Source organism: Aedes aegypti, chromosome 3 (assembly GCF_002204515.2).
Source record: "Aedes aegypti strain LVP_AGWG chromosome 3, AaegL5.0 Primary Assembly, whole genome shotgun sequence".
Lineage (NCBI taxonomy): Eukaryota > Metazoa > Arthropoda > Insecta > Diptera > Culicidae > Aedes > Aedes aegypti.
In genome coordinates this window covers 209,507,442-209,525,789 of record NC_035109.1, presented here as the reverse complement: position 1 = coordinate 209,525,789, position 18,348 = coordinate 209,507,442, and the positions used below count along the sequence as shown (strand labels likewise).

At 39.5% G+C, this 18,348-nt stretch overlaps 1 protein-coding gene across 1 annotated transcript in view; it reads right to left on the bottom strand.

The window, feature by feature from the left end:
* Positions 1-6,610: 6,610 nt before the first annotated feature.
* Positions 6,611-18,348, bottom strand: part of LOC5572858 (protransforming growth factor alpha) — a 179,312-nt gene continuing 167,574 nt past the window's right edge. Inside the window, exons 3-5 of the mRNA XM_001660568.2 lie at positions 8,225-8,396; positions 8,082-8,143; positions 6,611-8,009 (exon numbers count right to left, since the gene is read on the bottom strand). Of these exons, the coding sequence (XP_001660618.2) occupies positions 7,753-8,009; positions 8,082-8,143; positions 8,225-8,396 (491 nt within the window). The 3' untranslated portion in view covers positions 6,611-7,752. The remainder of the gene's footprint in view (positions 8,010-8,081; positions 8,144-8,224; positions 8,397-18,348) is intronic.

The window sequence follows — 18,348 nt, the reverse complement described above, 5'->3', positions numbered from 1 at the left end:
CCCAGTTTGTGCTCTCCGAAGTATTGTGCACAACCCAAACATAAGAAAAAGAAATCAAAGAAGCCAAGAAAACAAGCCAGTTGTCAGTGAGCTGTCTCCTATCTCTCAGGTAAAGATACCCCTAAATGGTTAGATAATAAATTATATGACGTCACACATTGTCAGGATGCAAAGAATTGCTTTGACTCACTAACACACTAATACAACTAATACAACACGCCGAAATCTCCGGTTTCATCCATTTCTGAACATTCCTTCCACCAGAACAAATTATGGCCTTCACGAACCAATGCGTAGCATGTCCCGTGTTTAATAGTTGTTATCATGTGTTTAATTTTAATGTATCGCGTGGAACAAATAAGAGTAATTTTAGACATTTTTTATGTTAATTCATGTGAAATGATTGTTTCCACTTAAGACCAATTGTCATTGGGGTGGGAACTTCACCTGTTGACTAAAGCAGTAAATAAATAAATAAATAAATACATGCAAACGATTGTGTATCACATAAAAGCAACTCCTTATCTCTATTGTACCACATTGGTAAATGATGTGGATTCCATGTTGGATTTGTACCCTGACTCAGATTTTTCGGATAAAAAGGAAACTATCATTTTCGTATGCGTCTTTAATAGTTAATGACCAACAAAACATGTTGATTAATTTTATTTAAAGCTCAAAATATACAAAATGTACTTTGTTCTATACAAATTAATATAATACATTATCCAATTGGTTTGGTACAAAATTATTGCATTGCCTTCATAATCACCGGTGTCGCAAATCAAATTAGAAGCTCTTTATACAGAAGGAATGTGAATTAATACAAACCGACTAGGATGGAATCATCGTAGTTCAGATAATACATAAAGTTAAAAGAAAGACAACTAAAAAAAAGCTGCTCAAGGACCTCAGGTTGGATCCTCGGGAATACTGTCAGTAAAAGACACCGGAAATCGTGAAAATAGCAGCAAATATTGGACGTTCAACTTCAATCGAAAGCTCACTCTCACGCTCGTTGCCTCAATCATACAGAACCTCTTTTCGACTCATTGGAACCAGAACTTAATCGGAAACAAGCAATTAAATAAAAGTATCTATCTACCATTAAAATATCAGCCTAATTTAAGAAGAAACCATAAATACCAAGACGTTGCGTGTTTCTGTCTTTCTCTGTATACCGGTTTCGAAAACGTAATTTATTTACACACAGAGGATTTGTGAATACTTTCCTTGCGCTTTTGTCCGCACATTCGATAGTTTATGAAGATGTATATAAATTAATTATTTCTGGTGATCTATCCGCTGATCTTGCTCTTCTTCTTCACTCGTTTCGTCCTCCGAACTACTTTTCGTTCGGTTAATTGTTGATTATTGCAATGGTATAAAAATGTACAGGTAGTGATGTATTCTTTTCCTTTCGTTTAAGCTGTTAGGGATGAGTCGTTTTCATACATTTCCTTCGGACTGCGAAATAAATATGCTTTCTTGTGAATGGAAAACAGCCGTTTGGTTTCATTTGCTTCTTTTACAGACTATCCCATTGAGTGATGGCTGTGTCTCGCGGGAATTAAAATTGATTGTGAAGCGATACTTATCAGTAACTAAGACAAATAAGTGAATGTTAAGTGAAAATTAACCGAAGTAAACGGAATAAGATTGACGAATCTTATAATTTTATGATCGATCAACATGGTAAACTTGCTATGGTATCGCTATTTCTCGCTGGCACCTAATTGTATTGAGTTAATATACTGGCGGTCACAATTGTAGCTGGATAAAAAAGTACAATCTAACTTTTGTTACGAAGATGGCTTACATGTTCATCAATCTGGAAAGTCCACTGAGACTCAAACGAAATTATATACGATATCAATAAATCATTACGTCAAGCACCGATTCGGAAATTGTGTGTTAGCGGTTGCTCCTGAGGGGGAGTTTTGTCACTAGTTTTGTGTTATGTTCTTCAATTAACTTGTTTTGCAATATCATCAAGTTTAGTGTATCTCAAGAAACGTTTCAAAATCATTCGGAAATTTACCAATTTCTTGAGAGCACCAGATACCCGGAATATCTCAGGAGCTTGTCAATGCATTTGGAAGTTATTAAAATGCCTTCGAATGAACTATTTTGCAATATCTTGGAGTTTGGTAGGTCACAAAAAAGTTGATCAATCAAAAAAGGAGTCTTCCCTCTTTTTTGAAATCTGAAAGCAAACCCCTGAGACAATAAGTGTGGGATTGATGTGGCAATCAGTGCTGTCTTCTTCATGTATGTCTACAGAAAATGAGCTAGCCAACGTTCAAATTAAATAAGCTGGTAATGGAGCTAACGGATGGTTGACTAAGGGCCAATTTCTTCACCCCCGCTTAGGCCTTAAACCTATATGGATAAACGTAGTTTACGGCTTAAGCGAAGGAGAAGAAATCGGCCCTAAGTGATAAAAGCTACTCAATTAAAGCGAAGGCGGCAAAACGCAGAACCCACACTGAGGGCGATGAGTGCTGGTGGTCAATGAGGAAACAACTTTCAATCCAAACGCAAGTGCCTAATTTTTCAAGCGAAGTTAAGTAGGAGAAGCCAAGCCGGTTTTGTTCCTGCCCGCCAAGACAAGTGATGTAAATTTTCGGGTGTAACCGTAGAAATATCGGCTTGACCCTAACCCATCCTGGGTCGAATCAAGAATCCATCAAGACAAGACGGCAGCTATTCCGCCTCGCCGACCCGGCCCGACGAACAACGTGCATCGAACGTTGCGGGTTCGTCGGCCATCATCAAGTCAAGCACGTGGGGAGTAATCCGCAGCTAAGGACCACCGACTAGCTTTCTCCAGGGTTTACCGGCGAAGATCGAAGGCACCCCGTCAAGCTGGTGGTATAGTCACGTCCTACCAAGCCTGCTACCTCGGCACAGTTTACACCGCATTAATCGGGACCTTCCAAACACGGCCACCGTCGGCTGCATATTGTCAACAAGCACTCCAGTCACGTGCACCGTCACTCCGAATCTTAGCACATGGTGATTTGTATTTGTATTTGTATATAAAATAATTCATCTGACAATATTTTGTCTTAATGAATAAAAACCTGTTCTAAGTTATTACAGACCTAATTCGATATGCAAATCGTTCAGTTGGTTCGTCAAAATTGAACAGATCAACCACAGCCGTAAATTCACGAATACAGGTAGTTATAGGCTCATTATACCCGAACGCGGGTCTGTGAAAAATTGGCTGCAGCAACGTCGTGGTCCGTTCGACTCGAAAGTTTATCAGCGCCAACAGTTCTGGGCTATCAATTTCACCGGTCGACACTTTTACCACAAGCAGCGATTGCTGGATTTTCCGTTGATGTTCCAGGGTATCAAGTCCAAGCAGCCTACACCTATCTGTATATGGCGGTAAGTTGGCAGGTTCCTCAAGTCAAAGCGAACGAATCGTTTCTGAATTCATTCAATCCTCAGACTCCTCGTTACTTGATACGGATTCCATACAACAAAAATCTCTCGCCACTTTGAAGATGAGTTCTAACTGACGTGTTGCCTTCGTTATAATGGCTGAACGGTGCAAGTCGAATGTCGGTATTGAGTGTTGCTGAATCCCCAGATCGTTCACGCTGGAAACTCTGGTAAGAGTATTGCCCTCAATACGACGTGACCTTAGGCCCCGAAGCATCGAACCATCCATTCTCAAGTGTGCAGCACCGCCCACTTCGCCGTCAATTACAGGCGGTAATTGAATCCCACTACCAAGGTTTCGTCGCCCCTCAGCGCCCACAACGATTGGTAATAATAAAGAACCGTAAGGCCTTCGGTGCCCACCCCGGTGGGAGGTAATGCGACCGTTTTCTCTTGACCAGTTGTTTGGGGCTTAAGCCAGTCCTCTTCTGGGACTGAGCAACTTCTCTCGGGATCAACTCGTTTCAAACTCCAAGATATTTAGGATATTGTTTGAGCTCTATGCTGCAATCGCCTGCGCCTGTTGCTTAGATTTGTGGTTGTTAAACATCATTACATCAGTCTTATCGTGGGCTTAATACAGTTTCCTGAACTTAATGCATTCCTCAACTATGAAGATGAAGTGCGCTGTGGTCAACACAATCTCTTCCATCAATTTGCCATATACCACTAGGGTTATTCTATTGGCGAAGCTCACATAATTATACCTCTCGGGAACAGCCTTAGTACACCATCGTACATTGAATTTCATAATACCGAGCCCAGCATTAAATTTTGAAGTACTCTCCCGCGGTTATGCGAACCCTTTTCTGTCCTTCCCCCATATCTGGCGCGGGAAGTGGGTAGGATAGGTAGGACATGTCCTACGCATAAAAATACCTGGGTAGGACAGTCAAAGAATTGTCCTACCCATGATTCAACACGAAGTGACATCATTTCTATAGAATTTCTACAGCCAGATGTAGACATCATTGATTGCATTGAAAACTATTAAGAAATTCTTAGAGACACGTTGGAACAATTCATTGACTACCCCAAGACCGGTAGCATCGTGTGCTGAGTACACGCATCTTAAACAAAACTTGCTTGTTAAACACAGCACTTGCGTAGTGCTGCTGGCGATGGCTGATGATGCTCTTAATTTCTCAAAGACATTCATGGAAGAAGCTTTTGACGATCTGTTGAACAGTTCTTACGGAACTCCCAAAACACACTATGTAGATTTTTTTTGGGTAAATTGTCATAAAAATTTTTGCATGATATTCCTTGATTGATTCCTAGAAAATTATTGTACCATATTTCCTATTATATTGAAAAATAGAGTCTCTTATTCATAATTTCTTCTTTCTTGCGTTACATCGCAACTAGGACAAAGCCAACTTCTTAGCTTTTTATGAACACTCACACAGTTATTAACTAAAAAAAATCTTTGCCAATTGACCTGTTTTGCATGTATATATCGCGTAAGAGGCACAAAGATACTCTCTGCCCAAGGAAGTCGAGGAAATTTCCATTACTAAAAGATCCTCGACCGGCGGGATTCAAACCCATCATTGCTATGAATCCGTTTGTCCTACCCATGGTTTTGAATGTGGACGTGCCTCTGCCCCGTATCATATAGTAAAATCTACCATTCGAACAGCTTTTAAGAAGCTTACATAAGTACACCGCAACGTAGCCCTGAGGCAATGAAGTGCGTGGGCTCTCGCCTCCCAGCTTGAAAGCTAGATGGGCACGTCAGGAGTTAATCATCAATGTTAACTTCCTTTTCCTCATCAGCCTAGATAGCTGCGTAGTGTCAATTGGCTAAGAATGAATATTACAGACTGCGTGGTCCACCTCACAGGTAACCCCTAACTCATGTGGCTTCAAGCTTACCGTGCCTAAGAATAAGGCGGTCACGTTACATTTACGTTACGTTACATTTAGGAGGTCTAAATGTAACGTAACCACAAACGGAGCTGGTGGAGAACCAGGGCTCTCTCCACAGTATTCCTGCGCTACCCGGAGCAATGGTGCAGGTGACCTTGTGTTTCTCCAAGATACACAAGGCCCTTCTTCAGTCTCGATCCTGGGGTGGGTTTATAAAGATGTAATTTAGTTTAAATTTTCACTTTTATTGCTTCGTATTATACTGCTAATATAGGGCATGTCAGCTGTATAATAGCACAACATTAGCACGCAGGGCGAATTAAAGTACTTATGGTTACTTGGGGTATTCTGTGCTCTTCACTTTTGGCGACTTTTAAGAGATACCGATCTGTTTTTTTTTTGTTGCTGCTGGTCTGATTCGTGCTGAGATTGTGAATAGCTCAATCCTGCCTAGTTTGGCTACGGTTAGAATGGCTCAGATCAATCTTCAGCATAAAAGAAAAGCATCAATTATTTTTTTCAGACACATGCTACAGCATAAGATATTCAAGAACCTTACCTTACTACTCCTATCACCTCCCATCTTTCCCTTCTCTTTCCTTTTCCATCGGGTAGATGATGAAATAGACTCAAATATGACGATGGCACCTCCAAATGGCGGGGAACTTGCCTCTGGAGCTTATCTCCTCTGGTCTACCAAAACAAATTTCAGAACAATTTGAATGATGGCCACTTCCTTCGACACGTTGGCCTCTTTTGGCAAAGATTACAGGGAAACCTTAACTGGTGTTGTGCCTTGTGGATGATTAGAGTCAAACTTAAATAATGTGTTGCTTGTTTGATTATTTCAAAAAAAAAAATCCAATAAAAATGCATGTATCTCATAATGAACTTCTACCCCAGGATGATATTGCCCAGTAAACACACCATCGTTTATGATGTTATATAAGAGTACAAATGTGGAGGCGATATACGTACATCTTGCATTCAGCCTTATGGCGCATGTACGTATATCGCCTCCACATTTGTACTCTTATGCGCTATTGTATACGAGTTTGTGTTTACTGGGTGGCCATCCTTTTTCAAAGTTTCCAGTACTTCTAAAACCCGTATTGTGATCACAAAATGTTACGATACTATACCATACTGTTCGAACTAGAATTGTTTGTCCTTTGACAAACACATACCTACTGCAACCTCAACTTTAAGGCCGCTGCCAGTACCGTATACTAGACTCATAGTCACCATTTAACGGTATTGAATTCGGTTTCCTATTTAATCAAATTATTATGATCGATCATAAAATACAGAATAGCATAGGGATGTCCAAATTTACTTCGGTAATATTGCAGCTGAATTTCACTCTACGAATGATAGTCTGTTCTTTGAACGCAAATTCCATACAGTTGCTTGAATGTATTCTAGACTGTTTGAAAATTCTCAATGTTGTTTATCTGTTTGCTGTAAATGCTGAGTTTAACGTCTTTGCAATCGATGTTTTGTCACCTGAGCTTTTGGTGCCAGCGAAACAAGCATATAATCGATAGAATCACTTCCAAATGAGAAGATGGCACGTTACAGAAATGGTTTTTAAAATTTTATGCGATCTTTCGTTTGTATTGGCAAGATTTTTATAATTTATCTTCCTGCTTCCCATTCGAGAAATTAGTTACCAAACCTAGCTAAAACACAATCCGTCCGTCTCCAACTACGTTCGAAACAAAAATGTGGCGTGAGTTAAAAGATAATAATTTAGCTCTACTATTTCAATAATTACAAATAAAATTATCACGAAAGGGTTGTTTCTCATTTTGGCCAAAATTTAAGTAGCTGAGGACGGTAGACTGTGGATTTTGTCGTATCTATTTAGTGTTACGTTCAATCTGCGACGATTGAGAAATCGATCTGTTAGGCGGTTACACTCATCACCAGCGAGTGATCGTCATTTTTTTTAAATTATTTAAAACATCGCGTCATTATAAACAGTGTAAACTTTCAACCGACAGTACTTTTTTGATTATTTCGTTCTTCGAATCACAAATGATCTATTCCTATAGGCACCTGTTGTTAATATCATTAATACAATGCACGTGTATAAAAAGTAACTGTAGTGTGTCTATAAAAACTGTAATCCTCCACGTCTTTCCAAACATTCCTGCAGTCATTCATCCAAAAACTGTATCCTGTGGCGATTTCTCAAGTCATTCGTACGCAGCGATGTGTAAAATGTTGTTAGGATCATGGCAGTTCAGAGTTGCGTTTAAACACTCTCCGGAATAGGACGACTACTTTCCCCTTCGGTTAACCTCACTTCCGATGAAGTGTCCCCAGAGTGTCCGATGCTCTCTAAGAAGGCATTTTGTCTTTTCATTCTTGTGTCTCTTGATGATGGCCAACATGCTTTATGAGTGAATCTCGGTTGATCTATCGACTTAAGGATTCACTCAAAGGTATCGTTCGTAGATGGTGAGATCCAAATGGTCGCTTCGGAAGGTTCTCACTTCTCACCGTTCTAAGCACTCCGTCCACAGTGTCCACACCTCCATTGGCGGTTTCCAGTCTTTTCTTCTGTTGATGCTTATGCACGCATATATAGCACCACACGATCACCGCCAGAACCAATGCGACAATGGCACCACTTGCTATACTTGCAGTCTCCAACATCACACGAGGTCGAGTGGCTGTAATTGAGGCGAGAATACAGAACTGGTTAGCTTACACCATTCCTCAAAAAAAAATAGCTGAAGACTTACGTAAATAAGATCCGTCTAGATCTTTGTATTCACACCTAGGACCCATATACCCATCAGCGCATCTGAAAATAGTTGGAAAAGTGTGTTCTCTCAGTTGATTGCTAATTGGCATTATTGACACAGCTCATGCGAATGGAACTTACTCGCAATTGTAGAGTAGCGAATCGCCGATCTTCACGGTGAAGCAGGTGGCTTCGTTCAGGCAGTACCACGCCGCGTACGCCGGTGGACATTTGTATGTGTGGAATGTGATATTTGGTCTAGCCGTCGGACTGGGTGGTCGAGGTTTGGGGGTGGTCCGACTCGAACAAGCGTCTGAAAGTGAAAATAAAAAGAATGATTGATTATTGAAACTATTTTTTCTGTATAACACTATTGCCAATCGAGCATAAATGACAAAGAAAATCTTCAACCTGTGAGTAAAGAAAAAGAAATAGAAGGATGTACAAGTTATCCTAGATTCAGTTGAATATAATAAAATCAAACATATTGCGTTCATTGAGGGCCCTTTTAAAATATGTTCGTACGAAATTCATCGTGATTTTTTTTGGACACAACCAATTGTTGTCCTCAAAGTTTTTTTTGATATCTTGATGAGAACAACAGGTATTCTAGTTCATCCAAAAACTTCCTGGAATGTATATCTGCAATGTACTGGCGTATTTAGCGATCGTTTGATTTTTCATATGGCACAGGCCCTTATCTATTCATAGCAGTATTGTTATAATTTATACCAATGTCCTAGGTCCTCCAAGGACTCCATTGGCCTTGGAATCTACGATTGTAATAAGTGTTTTAAGGTAAGTTTTCAAATATTCCACAGGCTCTTACTCAGGTAACCATAAGTCGTATATCGGGCCCAATCTTCCATATACGGCTTATATAGTGCTATTTGGGGCCTAGATAGCCGTGACGGTAAACGCGCAGCTATTCAGCAAGACCAAGCTGAGGGTTGTGGGTTCGAATCCCACCGGTCGAGGATCTTTTCGGGTTGGAAATTTTCTCGACTTCCCAGGGCATAGAGTTTCATCGTACCTGCCGATATACACATGCAAAAATGGTCATTGGCACAGTAAGCTTTCAGTTAATAACTGTGGAAGTGCTCATAAGAACACTAAGCTGAGAAGCAGGCTCTGTCCCAGTGGGGACGTAACGCCAGAAAGAAGAAGAAAATAGTGCTATTTATCGGCTTATTGGCATTATACCAGCCGTAAATCAACATTTTGGCCCAATATACGGCTTATTGGTTACCTGGGTAACCATTCATGTGAGTAATCGGTGTATTAATTCGTGAGGATTGTCTTGGTCCTCCAAAATATCTATCGATTGTAGGCCTCAGAATCTACAAGCGTAACCATTTATCAATAGATAGATCTTTAATCTTGCGAAGGGCCCTATTTATTCATATTAGTAAATGAAGTATTATATTGAGTTCTGTCGATATTCTTGGACTTCCAAGGACTCCATGGAATATAGGCCTCAGGATCTACAAGCGTCAGAAGTTGTATATTGACGATATTTAGGTATGGCATAACATCTTTACTTTTTATATAAGTAAATGGGTAAATGTACTAATCTGTACAGATGTTATTGATTCTTAAAGTGTGCCATGTAATACAAGTGTAACTAGTGCTAGTTTTAAATTATGGCATATAATCTTGATCCTTCTTATAAGTAAACGTATTAATACGCATGTTCTTGGTTCTTAGAATCTAAAAGCGTAAGCAGTTGTATATTGATGAAATTTTGCTATGGCCAAACATTTTAACTCTTCGCATTCTTTAACATAAACATATACAACCGTTTGTGGTTCCTTGAAGACTCCATATAATACAGGCATTAGCATCTACAAGCGTAACCATTGCTCGAGTAATAGTTTTTAGCTATGGTTTATGATCTTGATCCTTCATATAAGCAAACGGAGTATTGTACTGATTTATTCGCATGTTCTTGGTCTTTCAAAGATACCGTAGAGTATGAAGCACTGATGATGAAAAAGACGCTTTTTACGTGCAGCTCGAACGAGAGTACGACCGCTGCTCAAGCCACGACGTCAACATCATCGTAGAAGATCTAAACGCTCAAGTTGGCCAGGATGAGGAATTCAGACCGACTATTGAAAAGTTTAATGCCCACCGGCTGACGAACGAAAACAGCTTACGATTTCGCCGCCTCCAAGAATATGATTATTCGTAGTACCTACTACGTAGAACAATATTATCACAAAAAAAATAGGCACCGCCAAATCTTTCACCATACGAAAATATAGGTTTTAAGCTTTCATTTGACGTGTTCCCCAAAAAAATCCACCGAGGGATCCCTTAACATTTTTTTTATTTTAAACTAGTGGTCCCAGCAAATTTCGTCTTGCCATCAAGTAGGCTGTTGAAAAACGCCTTGAAACGCCCCGTGCAAAATGGAGGTTCCGTTCATTCCTGTTTTTTTTTAAACTTTCCCGTTAAATATCTCTTGCTTTTTATATACACAAACACGTCGTAAAACTGGAAGAATTTTCAAAATCCGATATCCCGTTCTCAAGCCATTTCGTGACATACAAACACCACTCCATTTTTATTAATATAGATTTTTGTTCCTTAAAGCACATTATTTTCAAATTAAATCATGGTTAAAGGCAATCTTTTTTTTTTCTCAAGCTCGATGGTAGCCTGAATTTCAAATGAAAGTTGATAAAACAAAGCTATATAAGATTACATGTTGTAATATACAAAACTGTCCTTTGTGATCTTAAGGATTTAATAAGCCATGAGACACTTATTCGTAAAGTGGAAGTACACACTCAGTTGAGTTCAACTAATTTTAATTATTTTGCTAAGATCCACACAGCCCAGCAGTCAGCAAATTAATTTTAACTTATATGTGAACAAAAAATAAGTTTAATTACAGCCGCACCTTTGGGTGCCGCTGACATCAAACGTCACTTTTACTGAGATGTCAGCAAACGATCTTTAACCGAGGTTCGCACAGCTGTGATCGGCATTTTGATTTAAGTGTGTTTTTGATTTTAGCGTATAACTGTTTCTTTTCATGGTAAGAATGCATGAACTTTCTTTTTCTTCTTCGGTTACTCATTAATTGATTTACATCTTTTTCACAATTAAAATGATAAACAAAGATGCTTTATTTTCTAGTTTGGTAGTAAGAAAATAAAGGAGAGGAGATTAATCCTTCAGTCAGTATAATGATTGACTGCCGTTCTACGCATATTTGTGCCGCGGTCTATAAGGTTTACTTAGAGCATGGGACAAGTAAGCGCAGTAGAGCAGTTGATTTTAATTTAACGGGGCAAGTGGAACATATAAGTAATTCAGTAAATTTTCCAATAAAATGTTCAATTCCAAATATTTTTAATATTTAATGGATCACCTTGTGATAGTATATAGGACGCGTCATCTTTTATGTTGGTGTGTGAACATTGAATAACTTTGACATTAACTGATTGGTTTGGTTTGATATGTTTTGAAAACGTCAATTTAGTACAATTTTAATCATGAATAACTGTACACCGAAACAACATGCCAAAATAGTGACTCTTTGAATTGAAAATGGTCTTGCAGTTGTGTTAACTCAACTTTTATATCCTTGAAAAACAGGCGGATACCATTTGGCTTCATAAATAAGCAAAAATGTCACATTCGAGGAACAGAAAATCTATTCTAGATTCAAGAAACGCCATCCCATGACCAAATAGTAACTGTTTGGACCAGCGTTCGCGCAAAAAAATCAGTCATTTTTTTACAAATTTATTCAATTTTCACATACCGATTAAAAGATAGCGCAGGGTATCTTGTTATGTCCGCATGAACAGGAATGTATCTTTTCTATATATTGAAACCCTTAGAAGAAAGTCTTAAACATCTACTGTAAATTGCAAATAATCTGCTCTGTAAGTGGAGCACATGAAATTCATCTTGATAATCTACCTCATAATACTTTCCGTTGTCATTAATCACATAATTATCCATATTTCATGTTGAAAACATATATTATTTAAATATGGTATCGAAAAAAAAAGAATAAGAAATGGTAAAACTTTCTTGTTTTTAAGCTGATTACGTGTTTGAATTACTGCAGTTAATGTGAAAATAGTGTTATTGTTGTTATGCTTGTCAGAAAACAACTTTAACGGTGGAATTATTTTTTAAGGTTTGATTGAACTGGAAATATCCACTATATTATTGTTAAATTTTGAAATTCTATGTTAACAACAACAAAATAATTTCAATACTATTAAACACGTCTTTGGGTTGTCACTTACTCCGGGGTGCCTGAATCAAATGTTTAATGAGGATTTTTGAAGCTTTTTGCTAAAGCTTTGGGTGTACGGCATTCAAGCATATTTCGTTCCCTATAGTAAGCTGTTGTAATGTTGATCGATTCTACTTTTTATGAACCTCATAATAAACTAATACGGACAGTAATTTATGGAATTACGGTTGATTGGCAAAGAAAACTCTCAATTAATAACTAAGTGCTCAACGAACTCTAAGCTGGGAAGCAGGCTAAAATCCAGCAGAGGTGTAATACCAGACATAAGAAGAAGATAGATTTAATGTTTTCTAATCATGAAAGGAATCAGTGCTCGGATTGATATACTTCCACAGTACGGATAAGTCTCCAACAGTCGAACTTCCAACATATTTAATCGAATAAGTGTCCTATGGCTCATTAAATCCTCAAATTGACATATGACAGTTTTGTTTTTTACAAAATTAACCTCATATGTATGTATATATATATATTTGATGAGATTTTGTTTGGAATTGAAAGTTTCATCGAGCTCAATACCAATGAATCTGTGTTTCACAATGATTACATTAAAAAATAATGTACTCTAAAAAAAAATTTTAAATAAAAAAAATGTTCTGGATTTCTTGGTGTTTTTTTTTTTTGGGGAACACGTCAAATGAAAGCTAAAAACCTATATTTTCGAATGGTGAAAGATTTAGCGATGCCTATTTTTTGTGATAAACCTTTCCCATATACACGATGTGACTACACGCTCAAAAAAGCGTTCTGGAAAACGTGAACTGTCAAAAATACACCGTGAACTACCATGAATGGTACCGTATACATGATCTAGTTCACGGTGTATTTTTGCTTGTTGACGAGTTCACGCCTGCTGTTCACGGATACGAGAACGGATTTTTTTCTGTGTACGACACAGCCTTCCATACCGTTACACATGGAGATCACCACAGCAGGCATCGTCTATCTGATGATGGTAAAACTGCACCCAAAACTCTCCACCATTAACAACTTACGGTACCAACGGCCGCGCCGGTATGACCTACTGCATACGCGTAGCACCTCGAGGCTGAAATACCTGAAGAGGGTGAGCTGGATCTTCTTCTTCTTTCTGGCACCAGCGGGATTCGAACCCACGACCCTCAGCATGGTCATACTGAATAGCTGCGCGTTTACCGCTACGGCTATCTGGGCCCCATGAGTGAGCTGGATGAAACCTGCTTGAAGGCTGTTGGTGAACAGTGAAAGCAGCCATCAACGATGCAGCTGATCGCAACGTTGGGTACGTGGGAGGGAGTCGACGGAACGGCTCGGCGAGAAATATAGGCAGATTCTAGAGGAGAATACTGCAGCAAACCCGCCTCTTTCGAAAGAAAAAAACGCGGTATAGAGAAGACATGAGGCAATGGAACATCAGTGCTAGTCTCAAGAAACACGGAAGTTCTATCATAAGCTCAACGAAACCCGCAACGGCTTCGTGCCACGAGCCAAGATGCGCAGGGATAAGGATGGAAGCATCTCGAGGGACGAAAGTGAGGTGACCGAATAAATGAGCCCGGAGAGGCTGGCCATTTGTCAGCACCGGCTAAAAGGCACAATCTGGGAAACAGAACAGCTACCGGAGGAGTGAAAGTAAGGGGTAATATGCCCAATCTACAAGAAGGTTGACTAGTTAGATTGTGAGAATTTCCTAGTGATCCCCATCCTAAATGCGGCCCACAAAGTAGTAAACGTGTTCATGGGAAGTTATCAAACCGACTTCGTTAACGGCCAATTGACATGGACCAGGTCTTTACTGTACAGCGGATCCTCCAAAAATGTCGTGAATTCCCAACTTTCATAGATTTCACGGCTGCAAACGATAGTACCGTCCGCATAGGGCTATGGAAAATAATGGACGATTGCAGCTTTCCCGGAGAAAGCTCACAAGACAATGATGGAAGGTGTGCAATATTTTGTAAAGATTTCTGTGGAAGTCAGGTCTTTTATGGCCTCCGCAAGAAGTCCTCTACGGGCATGAAACGTGGACGATGGTCTAGGAGCACTTGGAGTCTTCGTCGGGTGCTTAAGACGATCTTTGGCGGTGTGCAGGAAAACGGTTGGAGGCGGCGAAGGATGAACCACGAGCTCGCCCAACTCTACGGCGAACCCTGTATCCAGAAGGTGGCCAAAGCTGACAGTACACGATGGGCAGGGCATGTTACAAGAATGCCGATCAGCAACCCTGCAAAGATAGTGTTCGCTTCTGATCAGGTTGGTACAAGAAGGTGCGGAGAACAGAGAGCTAGGTGAGAGGAGCAAGTGCACAGCGATTTGGCGAGCGCGGGGCAGAACCGAGTATGGAGAGATGCGGCCATGAACCGAGTATTGTTGCGTGGAATAGTTGATTCAGTGTTATCTGGTAAGATAATAACTGAATAAATAAATAATAACTGCACGGTGTCCAAGTTGCCGAGCTTAACTAAGTGTGGGTTCGTATGCTTATATTATTGTATATTGAAAAAAAAAGTTAATTCTATAAGAAAAACTATAAGACTCTCAACGATAAGTTCATCGTTATTGACCACGAATCGTAGTTATCATTTGATTTCTATCAGAAAGCTAACCATATGACATCCGTTGTACATTATAAAAATCTGAATAACTTCTTTTGTTTCTAAACGAAAAGACTTCCGGTTTGTTGCAGCCTTTTTTCAATTGATTATATAATCTACAAGTCACTTACGAGAATAAATCATCAATTACAGTGCAACTCATGGCCGAAAGTGTAATTCGAACTGTTTTTTTTATACTTTTGTCGTTTTCTCCTTTTAAAATTCAAGCTCGTAGAGACCCTGTTCAAACTTGATTACTTGATGGGTCCCGCTCAAACTTTTATAGTAGCTTCTAGGATAATTTTGGGGAATTTAACTAAAGGTGTTTGCGGCGCAGGCAAAACAATTAGCATATTATGGAAGTCATATAATCATAATTCTGCTAAATGACCATTATGCGAGACGCCGTTATGTGTCACCTTATCATGAATTGAAATTTACAAATTTAGCTATTCACAGTCTTTTGGTGAAATTAAATCATCATCCTTCTCATGCACTTGTTAGATCATGAAAAGCACCTTAACGATTACGCTGGAATGTTATCTTATCAATCACTTCGCCATATATCACACTGTATGAGGCGCCTTGTGGACAATATTTCCGTCGATAACCGAGTTTGACTAGTCGGGGTGGAAAAAAAATACGAGTGCTTTAGATTACGATTAAAATCACACCTCTGATGCGGCTCATCTATATGGCCCTGTAAGAGTGATGTGTGATAACGATTTGTATGTGTATGTATGTAAACAACTATACAATTGTTTGTACTACCTAAACATTGACGAGACGAACGACTGTAGAACGACGAAGACAAAACTGGAGCAATAATTTCATATTATTTGAAATTCAAATTAGGATATTGTATAAATATACTACCAATTTTATCAAATCGAATACTGTATATATTGTTTAAAGCGGATATGGTGCGAGATATAGTGGTACCTGAACAAAGTTAAGTAACAAAAAGATAACACACTGGCAACATAACAAATATGACAATAAAGAAAAGTATACTAATAATACCCCAACAATTTCTCTATGTGTTATCATTTGAAACAGCATGATAACAATTTCTGTTATTTATTTAATTTCTCCTAAATATAACTCATTATGTTATCAACTACTATATGTGAATGCCGTCACCTGTCGTTATGTTTTTTTATAGTGGGGTACAAAAAAGCTTCAAAAGCCTAGCGTCCTACATACTCGTGGAACGACAGACTCAGCACCCTCCGTGCAGCCTGCTTAAGAGCCAGAAGACGCGTGCAGAGAGCTGGATCCGAAACTAGCATGGAAAAGCGTAAGGTGACCTACAGGCTGGCCAGAGTCGCGTTCAAACGAGAGATAGCGACGAGTAAAACGAACTGATACAAGGAGTGGTACCGGGAAATTGACTCAAATCCCTGGGGCAACGCCTATCGAGTAGTGATGGCGAAGATCAAGGACCCAGTCACCCCAGCTGAAATGTGCCCGAAAAACTGAAGTCGATAGAGGACGGTCTCTTTCGTACGCATGCTCCCACCCGTGACCACCCACACCGCACGCTGACGTAGATGAAGAAAATGTTAGTATCCAAGTGTCTAACGCCGAGCTGAGTCGGAGTAGGCTGAGTCCACTGCCGGGGTCTTGCTGAGTAATTCGCGAAACAGCCCCGGCAAATGGTCACCGCCTGTGAACCGGAAGTTTCCTTCACCGAAATCGCAAGACCGACCTCGGCATCTGCCCGGCCCGATTTGAAACAGGCTAAGTCCACCGCCGGGGACTAGTTGAGTAGATCGCGTTGTTGCGCTGGCGAATGATCGTCGGGGCGCCCAAAGTGCTACCTTGAGGAGCACCAGCTCTTACAGGAAGTCTTTCAGTGTTCTGATAATTAACTTGAAGTGTATGATTTGACAGACAACTTCGGATTAATCTAACAAAGTATGTTGATATTTTTGTTGTATTATTATTTTAGGATCAAGCCTTCATGCCAAACACTCAAATGTTTTTTATATGTCAGAAGAACAAGACCAGTAGGAACGAATCCAATTTGTTACACGTAAAAGTTGGTGAGTGGTTAAAATTCGGCACTTTATTTTTAAAAAACCTTGAAAACGATTTTAGAATAATACTATACATAAGACATTCACGAGACGCGACGGAGACAAGACATAACACTTATCGTTCTTACAAATCGTCAAAAAGTTTTAAAAATTACCTTTTCGTCGACCGGTTTCGGGCGCGATATAGCCCATCTTCGGGACAATGTCCGACTGATTACGCTGTATTTTCGTACGGTGTTCGTACTCGTCCCGGTGGAAGAGATGTTACGTAATTGTCGTGTCTGCTAGATTTAACAGACACGATGTGATGGGAGGGTCATCTTCGTTCATCAATGGTTCCTGGGTATTCGTGATGAACATTGACTCCCAAGCGTTCAACTGTATAGGTTTCCTCACTGTTTTAATGAGCTTCGCATTTTGCCAATTGATTGTGTGGTTGGAAGCTGCAGTATGTGCTGCCACCCCTGATTCATTCGGTTTACTGGATTCTACCGCACTTCTGTGTTCTTTCAAACGTACTTTCATTTTGCGACGTGTTTGACCAATGTAAACCGCCGGACAGTCTTTGCAAGGTATTTGGTATATACCTGACTGTTCTTCTGGCGGAACCTTATCCTTTAGATTACACAGAAGGTCACGCAGAGTGTTTTCACTTTTGTGCACAACTTGAAATCCTACGAAAAGGTAATTTTTAAAACTTTTTGACGATTTGTAAGAACGATAAGTGTTATGTCTTGTCTCCGTCGCGTCTCGTGAATGTCGTGTAGTTCTTACGTTAGTGCAAACTATAAAAATAAGTAGTGACTATACATAAGATTACGGTAAAATGCTATTAAACTTCTGAATTATGTGATTTTTTATATAAAATCAAAGACACTATTCTAGCAATTGAAAAAAATCTCTCCCTAAGCCGATGTTTTCTTCAGTATTTTTATTGGCATACAATTCTGCATACGCTCTACATATCTCGATACCCTTCTTACCTCAAAACCTGTATATCTTGATGTGTTTTTCTTGATTTTCGTTCCCGAAATGCTCTCATTATGTCGATATTCGAAATGTCATCTGCTAATCATTGCATCTTTCATAAGGCAATATGTATACATGCGTGTGGGTAAACCACATATGACATCAATTTTGTCTTTAGACGCCACGACGTCCACAAATCAACTCGTTAAAAATAAAAGGTCAAATAATTATCACACATTTTCGAAGTCATTAACCCATTTATTGCATTCTTGAAATTTGTTCAAAACAGGAGTAAACATGAATTGATGTTATTTTATGCGGTTGTTATTCTCATTTGCTCGGCATGCAGTGTTCTCCGTCAGCCCCACCAACCATCTAATCGGGCTAACCAAACCT